This window comes from Ambystoma mexicanum, chromosome 7q, assembly GCF_040938575.1.
Source record: "Ambystoma mexicanum isolate Mex_15411 chromosome 7q, UKY_AmexF1_1, whole genome shotgun sequence".
Lineage (NCBI taxonomy): Eukaryota > Metazoa > Chordata > Amphibia > Caudata > Ambystomatidae > Ambystoma > Ambystoma mexicanum.
In genome coordinates, this window is record NC_090941.1 from 570,797,209 (window position 1) to 570,814,490 (window position 17,282).

Sequence of the window (17,282 nt, forward strand, 5' to 3'; positions counted from 1 at the left end):
CTGAGGCCTACCCCTGGCTGTTGCTGAAAACGAAGTTCCGATCTGTTTAAATCCCCCCCTCTAATGCATTCTGTGTTCAGTTGTGTAGGCAGTTTGTGCGTTCACTGTAAGTGCTGTCACCTTCATTTGGGGGCTGTACAGATTAACTGCAATAACTGAAGTTGGAACACACATTGATGAGTGAGTGTCATTGTGTTAGACGAATAGCTCAATGTGTTAAGCACTTGCTCTAGATGTGTGTTCACATGCCAGCTCCTTTCTCTGATGTAAAGTAACTTTAGCATATCAACTCTGCTGATGGGAACACCTTTTGTGCAGCAAAGCACCTGCCCTAGAAACCTGAGTTGTAAAAACTAACATAGCAGCAGTGTGGTGCAGGTGTCAAGCTTGTCCTTCCAAACCATAGTTGTAAACACTGGGCAGCAAGAAAGTTTAATGTAAGGAGTGGAGGTTTGTTAGCCAAATTGGAGACAGCAGAAATAAGTGGTAAGGCTCATATCCCGGTATTGGCAAACTTGATCGAAAATGATTTGACATTTTCAATTTTACCTGTTTATTTTTTATTTATTTTTTATCGATTTTTAGGGGAAATTCGGTCAAATTAAACAAAATATGTATATATGTATGGGGTGGGGCAAGGGAATAGGTAAAGGTGGAGGGAAGCATTTATCCCACGCATTTCAGAACAAAAAGACCAAAAGAATTTCGGTCAAAAAAGGAAAAGGTCAAATATTTTCGATCAAGTAGACCTAAACCCATATCTCGGCTTTACCACCAGACAATACTGCAATCCTGGACAGATCGTCTCATTATACAACACTGTGCTGTCTTTGGTTAAAGGGTTTGCCTCCTGACATTCTGGTTCTTTGCATTCGTGTCATTTAAGAGGAAGGGGATCTAGACGGCAAAGAGCTGACCAAATGTCACATACCTCTGGTAAGCTTTCAAGACTGTATATTGTACAGATCATTTCAATTCTTTTCTAAAATGTGAAATCGGCTTCACAACTTGAATAACATTTGGCTAGTCTGTTTCAAACAGTCAAGCCTATGACCTTATCGCACAGTTTATTTTGCTCAGTGTTTACAAATCTTTAAAATACAGTAGTAAAACCCACGAGATTTTTTTTGATTCACTTCAATTAAGAATATGGCACTTGTAAACTTCCATTTATGATGCAGTAAACGACAACCCTGCTACTTTTGTGCAACTTGATTTTACATGGATTTTTAAAACTAGTTTATGTCCATTTGTATATGCCACAAGTTTAATTCTTGTGATTTATTATTTTAGTTCTTGAAAGTCAAACATTCACAAAGAAGTGTACCTGGCAGTGCAAAAAGAAATGGGGAAAGAATGTGGCCATGTGTGATCTTGGGATTCCGCGCATAATGCCTGACCTGTCCACATTGCCAGTCCCCAAATATGTCAAAATCTATCCCTGATTGGGATTTAGTTCTCCAGTTATGCTGTTCAGAAAAGTCTCACTTGTGATCTAACTAGCTATAGTGTTGTTTCATTTATATCAATTGTGGCCACCCATGTATTGCCCACCACACAAAACAATTGTTCTTGGCTCACTTAAGGTAACATTGCTTGAAAGCCATGGCCCTTAGCTAATCTCAGTCCATGCTTACATATCTGCAGCTTCTGTGCAACTTCTGACCCATAGCCCTCATTTATGCCATTTGTATCTTAGCTTTCTTGTTGCTTCGAATCTATCCCCCGTGTCCACGTTTGAGCTCTTATTTGTGCATTCTCTGAGGCTGCTAATCTGAGTTCTGTGTCTCTGCCGGGACATGCGTACCTTTTTGTCATGCGACTACTGATCTGTGTCCTGCGTCTACACTGCAAGCCGTATACTTTGCTTGTGACTGCTATTCTTAAAATGCGTTTTGTACCTATGCTAGAATACGAGTACCCTCATCACAGACTGCTAATTTTCGCATAACCTAGAACCCAGGAGTGTTTGTGGATATCCCCAGCTTGAGTGCCACACAGCTCAGTCATTGGGAATCTGGGCTTCCTTTTTTGCCGGCCGGTCCTGCGGATCTTGCCAACTGTCGTCGTCCTCCCGGTAAATAAATTATAGGGTCCGAGTCACTTCTCGGTCTGCGAGTACGACGGTGTCATGCACATGAATGAGCATGTACACCTACTGACTGGGTCAACTATTGCCCAGTACAGTTTGCATTCAGCTGCCGGTGGACTGGGTGAGTGCTCTTGTACGTTGCGCACAGGGACCTAAAATGACTTTTGGTTCTATGTGAATTTGGTGCCATGGAGATGTTGGGTGAGAGAGGAGTGAACTATGGACCGGAGTGGGAGCTTGTATTTTTGTTAGTATGTTTTTAATTCGGGAATTGATCAATGAGATATTGTACATGGATCATCAGGGGCTACATCATGTGCTGAAATAAGAGAAGGTTCATGGAATCCAAGAAGGCGGGCAGGAAATGGGGATCTATGAAAGAGTCCAATAGATACCTATAGAAATGGCCATACAGTGCCACATTGTGTGTGCCTCAAACCTGCCCAAGAGAGTCACAGGGGAGATGGAACTGCACACCCATTCAATCCTTTCTTGGCACCCCCGCTGAGAGTGGCAACAGGACCCCTGTGAAGCCAATGATGGTGTTTTTGTCAAAATTATATAGAAAAGGACTAACAGCCACATTTAAACCTCTGCGGCGAGAAAGACACCAGTTTATCCCTTTGAAGCAGTTTTGGTAAGAATCTTAACCCAAATGGACCCCTCTGCCTGGCCGTACCAATATATGATCAGGGTTCCTAGATTGGGAAATGTCAAGGAAAGCTACATTCCCCAAAACACTGACCCTGTTTTGTCAAGAAGATCCCAGAAAATGCACTCTGCCTTTACTGTTTGTATACAGGCTCCCCTGTTAGACGGACGAGGTGATATAAACTAAGACTCCTTCTCAATCATGGAACACCAGAAGGTAAATAGTTTATATGTAAGTTTATTCTCTTAGTTCATAAGTAGAGAAAGCACTGGGACATCCATCCAGCCCAGCATATTAAGTCCAACTGACACCAGTGGAACCCAGCACTCCAAACAACCATCAACACTCCACAAGGATGTCCATGACCTCACTACACCAACACTCCACATGGAATGTCATTGACATCAGCACCCCTCATAACGCACACATAGCCATAATCCATGCCCAACACAGATTATGACACGAGGCTGATGGTGTGTTTGCATTCCAAGACACGCCATCATCAGAAGGGTCCTCACAGGAGAATGTGGAAGCAAATTCTGAATTGGAAAACGCATTGTAGGGGAGCCCCGATTAAATCTGCAAACATGGGTTCCTTGGCCAGTCTAAAATGCAGGTGCACCAGTTAATGTGTTACATGTTGGGGTGCACCCTTCAGTTGCTGCAGTATACCCTTGTATAACTAACATTCATGTTGGTAGAGTTGCTACCATGGTGGGGAATTGGGCCGGAACAAGACGGAACTGCGCTCCGACATTTACTGTCTTGCCAGAGCACTGTCCGCGTGTAGACACAAGGCCCACACCGTCCCAAGGTGAGGAAGCTCTCTGAACCGGATGGCTGTGAGTCTCCTGAACACTGTATTCAGGAAATTGCTGTGAATCTCACTGTCTCTGACACAGAAGTCAGGACACTTCAGTGAGCTTCCTCAACTGGGGGGGGGGGGGTGCGGGGTATTTAAGGTGCTCGTGGCATATAAGGCCCAAACCGTCCCATGGTGAGGAAGCTCTCTGAACCGGATGGCTGTGAGTCTCCTGAACACTGTATTCAGGAAATTGCTGTGAATCTCACTGTCTCTGACACAGAAGTCGGGACACTTCAGTGAGCTTCCTCAACTGGGGGGGGGGGGTGCGGGGTATTTAAGGTGCTCGTGGCATATAAGGCCCAAACCGTCCCATGGTGAGGAAGCTCTCTGAGCCGGATGGCTGTGAGTCTCCTGAACACTGTATTCAGGAAATTGCTGTGAATCTCGCTGTCTCTGACACAGAAGTCCGGAAACTGCAGTGAGCTTCCTCAACTGGGGGGAGGAGGGGAGGTGAGAGGGGGGCGGGGGTTTAAGGCGCTCGTGGCACATAGCCGCTCAGATGCACCCATAGAGACAGGTTAGCAGCAATATGCAATGACTTCACAAACTTAATCTGAAAATCGTCCTTTGCTCAACAGCCCAAACTCAAACAATGAAACTGTCCAATGCTGTATATATGTCTTGTGATTTGCACATATTTTACTGGCAGGGTGACTATTCTGACAGAGGAATGAGACCCATGCCAAGTGAGCATTGTATGCACCGAAGGAATGAACCTTTGAATGTCTAGCTTAGACATGTTTGATAAACTGGTGGTCATTCGTATGTGCTTTGTTTTTATGCAAAGCAGCCAGCATCCTGTATTCAGGGCACGCACATCATTGGACACTTGGCTCCATCCCCCAGTCCCGCCCATTCCATTTGACAATCCGGCCCCACTGACGAATCCGCCCTCCCCATGCGAAAGGGTGCGAGTGGGAGGGGGGGGGGTTTGAGTACAATTGTGCACATTCCCAGCACTGACTGGGAAGTTACCCCAGGTATTAAAAAGTGCACCTCACGTGTATAAATTGCATGGGGTAGGCCAGCTAGCTTCGCCAGTGTTCTTTATTGTTATGACGGGTGCCCTAACCTTTGCTGTGTATTATCTGTAAAGCAGGGCCTTCACTGTAGCCTTGTTCCCTCATACTGACCCGCCATACCCTGATAATCTAATCTGTCTACACAAAGAACAACTGAGCCGGGCACCCTTTTAAGATGACCATTGGGTTGCGCAGGGATTTTGTGATTCTGTTCCGTTGCTCCGCTACCGTTTCTACTGCACACATCACTTCCGTCATGGTCTTAAATAATAATAATAAATAATTGTGCATTTATAAGCTTATTGCGCAGGGTGTGTGGTGCTCATTTATCGACCTCGGAAGGATGAAAGGCTGAGTTTGGCCCCGCCGGATTCGAACCTGCGTTAGCAGGCTCTGCACGGATGTCAAAGGGAGCGCTCAAGTGGCTGTGCCACTTGACCAGCTAGCGCTATTGCTTTTTCGGAAAGTGGTGTATTGTCTCTCCCCCCCCCCCCCCCCCAGGTATCTACACCCCAGTCTGCAGAGGGAACGGAGCAAGGGGGCGGGTTGGGGGAGGACAAGTGCGGGTATCCCAAAACTAAAATTAAGGATACGGAATAAAGAGGCATGTTTTGTGACGGCTTAAGCACATGTAGAAACAGCCGCTGTGGGCCTGCGATCAAGATTTCAGAAAATAAAAAGGTGCATTATTATATGAATATGGACAATGGGGGGCTGCACATGTTGGACAGTTTCTAAAGAGCAATAGATAATTAGTTCTGCTGGTTGATTAATTGATTGTTTCCATTATCAGACGGACTCGGCTGCAGCCCAGGTGACCCGGACACTGCATGCACAGCAAAATGTCCACCGTGAGGTTTGAGCCGGGGTCGGACTCTTCAGCTGTTAATGGGTGAGTAATCCGCTGTGCCACTTTTGCTTGCTAACCCTTGCTATCTTTCAGTTAGTTAATACCAGTGAGTGAATAACTTTGACCAGCGCATCTCACGGGGGTTACGCAAGATGTACACTTCCACCCTGGAATGGCCGCCTCCGTCACAAAGCTGTTCCTTTTAAGGACCCAATCACAGTCAGAGGAGCGAGGGACACCCCCAAGGGAGTGTCTGTGATAAACCTCTTGTGTTCAACGTAAATATTGCTTCCAGGAGTTGTGTACCCTTGGCTGAGGAGCACAAAGACGAGTTTGATCAAATGCCTACTGTTGACTGTCAACACGGGCCTGTTTGGCGTCTTGGTGTCTTCACTAAACTGTTTGTCTCGCAATCGGCACTTAAGAGATAAGCACATAGGGGCGTGGAGTTGGCAGTACAAACCATTTCAGTTGTGCTTCAGTAAAAATGACTTCTATATTGCGCTTTGAACACGAGACTTGGTAACAGAGCAAGGCTTGGTGGCAAGCAACATTTTGAAATTGCAAGTCGTAGGGGCATGTTATTGACTACATACTTGTCAACCTTACACATTTAGGCAGTAGGCTACTGCTTTTTAAGCAGCCCTAACCCCTACAGATTTGGGTGACCTATGCTTTTTACAGTGGCATGTCATTTGTGACTCTAAGGCAGGCTGCAGGCCAAAGCATGCAACACAATAGTCAGTGGGCTGGCGGGTGATTACTTTGATTGGGCTCAGACCCACCTACGGACTCTCTCCTGCACTCTTGCCCGGACAGCCCTTGTGTGAACCACCAGTGAAGGCAAGTGGCAGAGCATAACACCATGACACAGCATCTTCCTATCTGACTGTGGGGGGCATCAGTCTCCATGTCATTCAGTGTTCAACTTGTGTACTGCCCGGGCTGCTGCTGCAGTGCAGTGGCAAACGTTGCCTACCAGCTCTGTGTGATTACCTTCTGTGTAATTGAATTTGGTGGGCGTTAAAAATGGATAATTCTGAATGGTAAGTTAACATCTGAGCACTTTCCATGGTGTGCTGTTTGATGGGTTGTGTATTTTAGAATGCTTCACTGGTGCCAACAATGTATGTGTTGTATTTTCCTATGATGTCATTGTTATGCGAATAATTATTTTTGAAACTTGAATAATCCGACAGTATGTGACTATAGTGCTGCAATTAAAAAAGATGGAGGAGTAGTAATGGCTCAAAGTCGCATTACATTGAAGTAATCATGGCATCCGCAATAGGAAAATGCGATGAGCTGACCTGCGCAGCGGGAATAAATCGGGAGGCCGTCTGTAGTGCCTACTGGCATCCTCCGTGATGGCGCATGCGCGGTTGTGTAGCAACCCCATTCTACTTGCGATGCAGAGATAAACGAAAGTGCCTGCGACGCCACCACATACCTCCTCTTCCTTTGACAAAAACATTGGGCCCCATTACGAGTCCGGCGGTAACCGTGGTGGTAAAACCACCTGGTTACCGCCGGACTCGTATTACCATTCCGCCTCCGTGATTCCCGGAATTACCGGGGCATTACAACCCCGGTTTTTCAGGAATCACGGAGGCGGAATGGTGTTAATCCCCATTCCCATTGAGTCCTATCGGACTCAATGGGGATCATGGAAACACCGGCAGCATCTCATAATGCTGCCGGTGTTTCCTCATCCGCCTGCAGGCGGGCAGTGTTAAACCCGCCAGGTCAGACCTAGCGGGAACATCACCTCCCGCCTGCAGGAGTTGCGATCGCCCGGCATGAAAACAACGGTGGCGGCGGGTTTACCGCCACTGTTGTTTCCATACCGGGCGATTAGTAATGAGACCCATTGTCTCTGGCTAGGGTCACCAGACGTCCCGGTTTTGCCGGGACTGTCCTGGTTTTTGCTGCTCTGTCCCCCCTTTTTCAAGATTATGTTCCCATCGTAAACTGCAGCTGTCCCAGTTTTTTGTAGTAGGTCTTCATAGCTGGCAGGCAGGAATGCACAATCTCGCACAGAAGAAATGCTGCATTTTACAATTTAAGATGGTCTTGGCTTGTGATACTGTTCAAAGAAACACATAATATAATTAATGTAACACTTAAACCCCCTTCTCCTCCAAACGCTACTGAAGTGTAGCACCTTGACAGCCACTTTCAAGAGTTAGTCCTACTTTTATGTTAGTTGCCCTGTCCTGTTTTTTTTTTTTTACTTTTTAAATCGGGTCACCCTATCTCTGGACCTAGTTCAAGTTGTGTGTCACAGTACCTTGACGGTAGCCTTCTAGCTTTCTTGGGCTGCTGTGTGGACTTGGCTGGGAATCTCGGTCCCAGGACTGTACGAGTCCGTAACCAGCAGCTCACATGGAAATGTTCAGTCAACCCGAACCTCAAACCTTTCCTCATACGAGTCTTCCTGAGCTGCTAGTCTGCACCTTGGCTGACTCGCCTGTTCCTCGTCATGCTCTAGTGGTGGGCCTTGGATGGTTTGCAGGTGGGTGGGGACTAGTTGTTGCTTCCCTACGCGTGCCACACTTGCTCAACTTCATCCGTGACTACATGGTTGTTTCCAAAATGTTGTTCCCCACATATTGGTTGGGAAGTGTTGTTAGCCATGTGCAGGCCAACATTTCTTTTTCTGGACGTCCTCCTCTCGGTATCAGGTAATATTATCCCCATATATATGGTCGCCGTAAATAATATCGCCGGGAAAAGGTTGCAGCGATATTATATGGGTGACCATATAAATGGGGACAGGAGCAAAAAAAAAAAAAAATTAAAAAAAATGAATAAATAAATACAATTTGGGTGTTGCGGGGGTGTCCCCCCGCATGTTCCATGCAATAATGTCGCCACAAAAAAGGGCCATTTTTCGGCGATATTTTTGCATGGCGAGAATTTTGTGGCGACATTATTACATGGAACCCTTCTCTCCACCTCCAACAGTGTCTTGGATGGGACGGCAACTGTTCTCTCTGTTTTGTTGTTACTTAGTGAGGGTGGCCACCAGACTGTTGGTGCTGGCATCTACTGTGATAAAGCTCTAGATTCTGGGGTCACACGATTGCAATGATGGGCTTGGGGATGCTCTCCTGGATGGCATATGTTATGAAGGCATTTATATGTGATAGGAATGGTTTTGAGTGTTATTTGTTGATTAATAGATAGCCAGTGAACATTGCGTCTTAGCTCTGAAATGTGATGGGATCGTGGGACATTCAATGCAGCCCTAAGTGCATTGTTTTGCAGTATTTGTAACTTTTTTAGGTTGCGCTTATTAGTGCCTAGGTAAAGGGCATTACAGGAGTCCAATTTAGATAGGACCAGAGCTCTAGCTATGGTGGTGCAGTTGGCTGTAGACTGGAACGGTCTGCAGACATTTATTAATTTGCATGTGTGGACTGTTGCCGAGTATGTCATGTTGATTTGTTTGGTTGATGTTAAGGAGGAGTCAAGGTATATGCCTATGTTTTCACTTCCTTAGATACCTTTTGTAATGTTGCCATCAATATTGAAGGAGTTGAACTTTTTGTCAAGTTTGTTGAGTTTGTTTTGTGACCCTACCAAAAGTAGCTTGGTCTTGTCATCGTTGAGGCAAAGTCCATGTTTGGATGACTAGCCATCCATGCTTGGATGACTAGGTAGATGTCATTGAGGAGTTTGGAGTCGGTGTTGTAGTCGCCTGTGATGGGAATCAGAATTTGGGTGTTGTCAGCATAGTAGGTGTAGGAGCCACCCATAATGTCTAGGTCATCGAAGAGAGGCTTTGTTGAAAGGTATCCAGTCTTTGCATCAAATCCAAAGCATCGACGGACCATACCATTGAAAAAGAATGCATCGAAAAAACATTGAATGCGTTTTTTTACATGGTAAAGGGCTTAGTTTAGTAAAAATGTGTTTTCATATATTAAAAAAGGGGACCTGTGGGAGATAACCCCCCCATATTAAAATAATGCATTAGATGTGTTTTTTTCGAGGTTTTATTGTCAATGGAGGCCCAGAAGGTTATTGCTTTCTAGGTGTTTCTGAATTTGAGTGTCGGCTGCCCCATCTAAGATTTTCAAGAGGAAAGGGACTGTGGTGATGGGCCTGTAATTTGTAGGGATGTTGGGTTCACGGGAAGGTTTCTTTAATAGTGGGAGGACCCGGCATCTTTCAAGTTTGTAGGGACAATGCTGGCTTCAAAAGAAGCGTTAATTAGTGAAGTAATGACCGGTGCTAGTTCCTTGGCTAATTCTTTAATGACTTTGGCTGGGCATGTGTCGTCCCCTGGCATCTGGAGGGTTTCAGATGGGTGATTATATCCTCAATGTCCTTAGTGGAGAGTGGTAAAAAGTTAAACAAATTAGGCAAGTTGGGTTGAGATGCAGGTGGATGAGGTTTGGCTAGGAGGGTAGTGAGGCTATTTTTTATGGTCTCTATTTTAGTTTGTAGGACCTCGATTTTGTTCAGCAAGGCATTCTAATTGCTCTTACACCATGCTATGTCTTTGGTGCACGTTTCAAGTGGAGCAATAGGAGACTCCAGCTCTCTGAGGATGCTAAATAGTTCTTTCGAACTTGAGTTAGCTTTGACAATTCTATTGTTCTAGGAATCGCTATTGGCCTGGTGGATGGCAGTTTTGTAGACCGAAGAAGTTTTTCTTTATGGAATACAGTGGGGATATTTTTCCATTGAGATTCGGGTACTCTTTTGTCTTTCTGCAAAATTCTGAGATGTGGGGTAAACCAAGTATTTAGGTGAGAACAGGGTTTAACTTTCCGTATTTTAAGCGGTGCAAGTATGTTTATGGCATTGAGTATTGTCTCCTTTGTAGAGGTCTACTAAGGCAGAATGATTGTTAGGAATAGCAGGAGTAATGATATGTTGTACTAGGATGAGAAATGTTGCGTACATTTTTCGTGAGTGTGGCAGGTGCAATGGTATGGCTGTCGTTGGGGCGGAAGCTGTCCTGTATGATAAACAAGATGGTGTTGTGTTCCGACCTGGCACACGGTGGGTTGGAGAGTCTATTCATTTCGCAATTGATGTCAGAGATCCAATCTCATGTACGCCCTTTGTTGTGGGTTGGTTTGCAGATACGATGCATGAAACCAGGTTGCGTTATGCTGTTAGAAATGGAGTTGGCATTATCGTCTTTGGGGTCTTGCAGTCCCAGGTTTAGGTCCCCTAAGAGTATGATTTGTGATCCCGGTTTGGAATTAGCTATGAGGTGTAATATAGTGTCTTCTTCAAAGGAAGAAGTTGGTCCTGGTGGTCTATAAATGAGGTGGGTGGTGATGGTGCGAGCGGCTGTGATAGGTATCTTAATCGATGATAGTTCACCTGATGGGAATGTTTGGGTTAGAGCGGGCCTAAGGCCTAGTAAATTTTTTGCAATAAAGGCTATGCCACCACATTTTGAGGACTGTCTTGTCTAATAATGGTGTACTTGTCTGGTATGGCAAGTGAAAGTGAGGGCCCTGATGCAGCTTGTAGCCAGGTCTCGTGATTGCAAGGAAGTCGAGGTTGTTTTTAGTAATGAGGTCTGCTATATCTAGTGCATGGGCTGTCACGGATCTTGCGTTGATAAGTTCTGCCTTGATTGGAGGGAATGTGCAGTCTGTGTTTGTTTTGGTCGTTGGACTGGATTGGGGTGGAATGGATGCAGGCTTGGACAGATTGGTCCCCTTATGGTTAGTTGTCGTCATGTGCCTTTTGTTATTGTCATTCAGTTGTTTTGAGAGGGTAGGCAGAAATCTAGAGCTTAGTGTCGAGTTTCTAATTGTTGTTGGACATGGTTGGTTGGTATTTAGCAGTGAAGAGTTGAAACCATTCTGTTAGCTGCAACAACATTAAGCATCGCACTCTATTTTTAAGTAAACAACTGTGATTAGGTCCAGGATAATGTAGGGCAGGTAGAAAGGGGGTAGGAATGATACTATTTGGTAGTGGTAGTTTTTTGGCCATGGAGTGAGCTATAACGTGTGTTCTAGTTGAGGTGCTGATTTAGGATGCATGTCTTGAATGTGGTATATTTGCCATTCTTGGAGGATAGGGAAAATAATGCCAGGGTGAGAATTAAAGGAAGCTAGTGGTAGGTAAGGCGAGCACAAGCTTGTCAGCACTGTCAATCAAAACGTAGCAAGCTGTGGCTAAGGTCTGGGTTAGAGCACGAAGAAACTGCAGGCTTATTGTAGCAGAGTCAGTCACGACGACTAGATGGGTTCTTGGTCTGTTACAGAATACAGAGCAGTATTATTAGCAGTTACAAGATACAAGGTGCAGCACAGGCAACGTACATGGCATTCGATGGTCAACGTTGGTAGAGGTGCGCAGTAGATTAGGCTGGTGTTCAGATAGCAGAATAAGTGAAGCAATAGTAATACGTTTAAGCGCAGTACAGTTGTAAGTACCAGGTAGAGAGTTTAGTGTCCAGATGCCCACTGTAGTGCCATTGGCCAAGTACCAGGTCAATAAGGGATTACTTATGTGTACAGAGTGATTGTATGGCGGGTAGGTAGTGTGGGAAGGCTCAGTGAGCAGAGGATTGGTGACTAATATTCTGAGACGCGATGTACAGGAAATCATTGAGCAGGATGGCAGTATCTCAAGTCCAACTTCGTAAATTTGTAGCATCTTTCAGCATGAGGATGAGCTCCATGATGATTGGCAGGGGAAAGTCATCAGTCGCTGCTGCTTTTGATGCGGCGTAGATACACGCAGAGATGCAGCTGCTGAGACAACGGTTTCTTAGTAGGCACTCCTGGCCTCAACCATTCAGTGGCTTTGACTGCTTCTATGTTCTCTCGGTTAAGTTTTTCCAGTAGTATTTTTGAGTCCTTCCCCTGCTGTGGCTGGAACGGGACTCTCTGTGGCTGGAATAGTGCCCTGGCAAAGTTTTACTTTGTACTCCTATTTCCTTATGCACCCCCAGAGATTTATAAAATACTTATTTGTGATTGTCCAGGATGGTTTCTAGATAGATAAAAAACCGAACCCAAGGTTCTTGTTGCACTCAGTTAATAAGACTTCGGAGTCTGTCATTTCATATAAGAGTGATATTTATTCCTCTATCTTGTACGCTAGTACCTCCTAACAATAATTCATAGTATCTGACCCTTGTACCCTCATGCCAACATTTACTCACTGGTGCACTTGCCAATGTTTCGTCCCTTTTTGGGCTTTGTTTAGGCAAAACAAATCACATAGATTTGTACCTATGCTCCAATTACTCCAGTTGGGTTTAACATATTGATTACACATGAATTATAGGTACACAACCCCCCTATATTCATGTGCTCTGATGAGAGAAAAGGAAAATAACAAAAAGGGGGAAAGAATCAAATGAAATAAGTTTTTTTTTTTCTCCATTTTCAACACTTCCCTTAACAACATTTGCTCACTAGTGCACTGGCCATTCACCCGAAAAAATTCCTTTTTGTCTCCAAATATATTCTCCACCACCATGGCGGGGCTCACAACACACCAACTCGCCACCCTGTGATCTTGAAACACCATCTCTGTCATTATTGCGTGTCTGGTCTAATGTGCAGTCATGCCACACAAAGTGCTTACTCCATGTAGGCAATTTGTTTATTCTAAAAATATCCATACATCACATAGTCCTGCTGGCTCATATGGATATAGCAGCCCATGCTTAACGGTTGATGGTTGTTCAAATTACATGCATGACTAACTGAGCGCACCAAGACCTTTTGGGGTTTATTTTCCATATGTTTATAGGCTGTTGTGTTACAGCCTCCAAGGTACGGGTGCTGCCGGTTGACATCATTGTGCTGTCATAGGCTACAATCGTTTTGAGATCAGATTTAGGGGGGGGGGCGCTGTGTTACCAAGAACACTGTGTTTACATTTTCTGGTTTCGAGGTTGTGTACATGTATAGACAAGACTTGCGTCCCACTGCTGGGGTGACGGATATGATGGCTTGTTTCTCTTGATCGTACTGCCTTAGTATGGCTACACCTTGTTTTGCTAGACATGCACTGTTTGTCCTGAGCTAATCTTACAGTTTATGTGGCAGCTCTTGTATCCCAGGAGTTGTATTCATGATCCACAATACGCTGTGGGTTTTTGGTGTATCTTTTTTACACGTACAGTGTCCCTTCCATGCATCATTTTGTATATCTGGCGGGGATGACCAGAAGGTCCGATACAGAGTCGATCATTAATCTGACATCATTGCCGTCGGCTTAAATTGCACATTGTGGCTTGGGATTTTATTTTGCCTTTTAGTAGCTTGAATGCACCAAACTGGGTTTTCATCGCTGCTGAGGGGACTGTCCTTGTTCTCGGATCACCATGAAATGATCGAATCCGAGGGAGAAAAAACAAAAGTTCTTTTTTTCTAATTTAACTTTTGGTTTTGTCACCCACTGACATTCCGGACCACCCCCTCCCCGCCCTCCAAGTGAAACTCCTTACTTACCGCACATGGAAGGGAGCCGTCTCTGCAGGGCTTTCTTTTTAAAATGTTTAAAATCATTTGTTTAACTTTGCTTGTGAATATCAAACTGAACGGTGACACCCCCACAACTCCCGCTCCCCTTGATTTGATATTTTTGTTACTCGTTTTTATTCCAATGCCCTATTCGACATGTTCTCCGTTTTTGTTTTCGTTTTTCGTCGGATTCCCTTGTTCTCTTGCCTTGAGAGGGCAGCAGAGGCACTGCACTTTTTCTGTCAGCAGACTTTTGCACAGTGGCCCAGTTGGCCACAAGCTGCGCGTTCCATATTACTTGACGGTGCTTTGTCACATCCAGAGTACTCTGTATTGCCACATCAATGGCAGAGCTGCATTTCAACATGTCTTCTTCCATCGCTCCTGACCATGAACCTTGACCCCTCTTCAGAGGTGTTACCACGGATTTAGAGCATGGATTTCTCAGGTGGTGGAACTGACAACTCATTTCTTCTTTCTGGTGATGTACACATCTCTTGTCCCTTGATGGTTTTAATGTGCACATGCAGCAGCATGTTCCTTGCCAGGTCTTCTGCATAGGGCTATGCAGCAGTTAATGTGCCAATTCCTCGAGTTTGACAACATAAACGTCATCCAGTTCACCTGGGTCCTCTGCAATTCACTGTTTCCCTTGTTGTCCAATCTCTTTGCCATCCTTCTTACCACTTCTTTGTATTCGTCATCCGTGCTGGAAATGGTTTATCTCTGGGATAACATAAAGAAGTGGTCAGGATCCACAGAATTGAATGCCTCGGTCTGCATTCGGACATGCTTAACCGCTGAGAAAGGTGTGATTTGGTATGCAGGGTAATCCAAATCCAGGTCTCGAGGTCCAGGATCCTGACAGGTTTTCAGGATACCACTCGTTAATATTCATGAGATAGATTTGCATACAATGATTCTAAATGTATGCACATTTTTCCTCATGAATTTTAATGAGGGATATGCTGACAACGCGTCAGGATCCTTGCCCTCGAGGCCTGGTGTTGGGCAACCCTGCGTAATGGGAGCAGAAGCGAGCGAATTGGATCAGAAGGGAGAGGCCTTTCTCTGACGTTGAGCAAGCCTATGGGCATAAACAGAACGCCCTGGAAAAGGGTCCCATGCAATTCCCACGGTTTAGAGACAAGCACTCGGGCCTTAGGCTAACCTTGGGTCCCAGGTACAGTGTGGGGAGAGCACAGGCCACCTGGGTGACTGCAATTCTGCCAATAGGTTTCAGGCACCTGATGTTACATCCTGCGTCGCTGACCCCCTGTCCAGTCTTGGCTTCTCCAAGCTGCTTCCCTAGTCAAACACTACCAGCTCCTGCAGTCCGGTAAGTGTCCTTTCGATTTGAGCCCTACTAGTAAACATTTCAGGCGCTGGTGGCACCAGTTCTTTTCTGCTCCGCTAGCGCATGTTGAAAGTTTCAATATTAGCATGTTAATGCGATGATGCAGAACACTGTAAGGATTCCAGTGCTCAAGGAAGTGAACCATGATCGGAGTTACACATATTTCTAAATAATGCCCGTGGGAAAATTCTCAAACTACCAGATCTACAATATATTTGTTTACTATTGGAAACAAAAGCAATGTTAAAGCCTATTGCATGCTGCACTTGCTAACCCTATGGACGGACATATCTATAATTTTTGTGTAAAGTTACTTTCACAAAATGTGGCACTTTTTCACATTTTCACGCCATCTCTTATCCGTCAATGACATGCACAGGTAACACAGTGAAGGAAGCATTTTCACTGCAAATATTTCTGCTGGTCACTTACATGATGTGATGTCATTTAGGGGTGACAGCATGAAAAAGCGGGAAAATGTTGCAGGAAGGATTCTGATGGACTCTGGGTTGCTTTGCAACCTGCTGAGATCCGAAATGCTGGTCTCTTTAAACTTAACTGCAGGAGTGGACGGTGCTTACAATGACGCCTTATGGGAATTCAGGACGTGCATACATGCCTTAGCACTTAACATATGTGCCTTCTTGCACCTCAGTGTTTGTCTCTGCTGTAAATAAATGTTTGTTAGCATGCTGCGGCTTAGCGTTTAAAATGAAATGTTTTTTTTAAGTGCTAGAATGGTTATAAAACCTGCACAGCATATAAAATATTAAAACAAATGTGCAATTAGTAATTTCATATATTTGTTTGACCAACGCCTTGCCATAACTGTAATGTCGGGAAATGCAGTTTGTATCCAGGATGGCGGGATGAGATTGCAGGGAGGGAAGTGACGTGGGAGCTGGAAGGGCAGGTAGACAATGTGAGGAGGAGGTGAATAAAGATGTGGCTTTGTTAGCTCCGCCTCTGCGTCGTTATTTCACGCGCTGCAAAGAGCGCACTCGGGCTGCCTGATCCCGGCAGGCATAGCCTGATTCTACATTGGCAACGAGGGACAGCGTGCACGTGCGGCTGTAATCGCGGCGGTTCACCCGCGCCCAAGGCAAGGGGTGCCGGCGGCATCCAGTTGTCGAGGAAAGGAAGGCAGGAGGCTGCAATCGGCTCAGGGTGGCAGATAGAAGCCCAGGGCTGCGGTGGTGAGTGCTGGAAGGGTGGTGGGGCCCAGGGAGGATCCCTGGTCAACGGTACTTGTGCCTCAAAGGAGGCGGTCACCATGCAGTGTGGCCAGAGGGGCCATTTATGATCTGGAGAGTGCGGGACGGACCTCGGGAAGGAGCATGAAGGGGGCTCTAGTGCAGTGCTTGTGCCTATCCCAGGCGGCCGCATCACATATGAGTCGCGCACATCACGTAGGAGTCGCACACAGCAATGGCCTGTTGAATCAGCCTCGAAGAGAAGGAATGCAAGGAACACTGCACAGTGTCAAATAGTGAGCCCATAGCATGCCATACCAGGTCATTCCAGCAATGGTCCCAGTGACTCCACAACTTCAGAGCCTTCAGTGGGTATCTGAGTCCCTGGCAGTGCAATTATCAGGCGTCTTTGATGTGATGGACACCAGCAACATGGGACCCAGATGTGCCAGGCGGGTCGTGAATTTTGAGTTATATGTAGGGGCTATTGGCCCAGTGCAGAATGCATGTTAACAATGCCTGCTGAAGCGGACAGCGGGCCAAGCCACAAGAGACATCGACTAATTCCCTGCCCACTCCATTGACCCGCTTCAGGGCCTCAAGACTGCTCTAGTCAGCTATTTTACACACCACACAAATGTCGATTACAAGAGACATCTGTTTCACACCACAAAGCAAGCGAAAGGGGAAATGATGGATGCATTTGTAATGAGACTAGCAACAGAATGAAGCACTGTGATTTCACCAACTATTTCAACACATAGACACTACGATCTCAGATTATCGTGG

The 17,282-nt window shown here is 45.6% G+C and overlaps 1 protein-coding gene across 3 annotated transcripts in view; it reads left to right on the forward strand.

Annotated features, from left to right (window-relative positions):
- LOC138527994 (phosphatidylinositol 3,4,5-trisphosphate 3-phosphatase TPTE2-like) overlaps nt 1–17,282 on the forward strand; it is a 421,324-nt gene that overhangs the window by 75,403 nt on the left and 328,639 nt on the right. For all 3 annotated transcript variants that reach the window (XM_069639416.1, XM_069639415.1, XM_069639417.1), the window contains one exon: nt 5,425–5,523. In XM_069639416.1, the coding sequence (XP_069495517.1) occupies nt 5,462–5,523 (62 nt within the window). In that variant the 5' untranslated portion in view covers nt 5,425–5,461. The remainder of the gene's footprint in view (nt 1–5,424; nt 5,524–17,282) is intronic.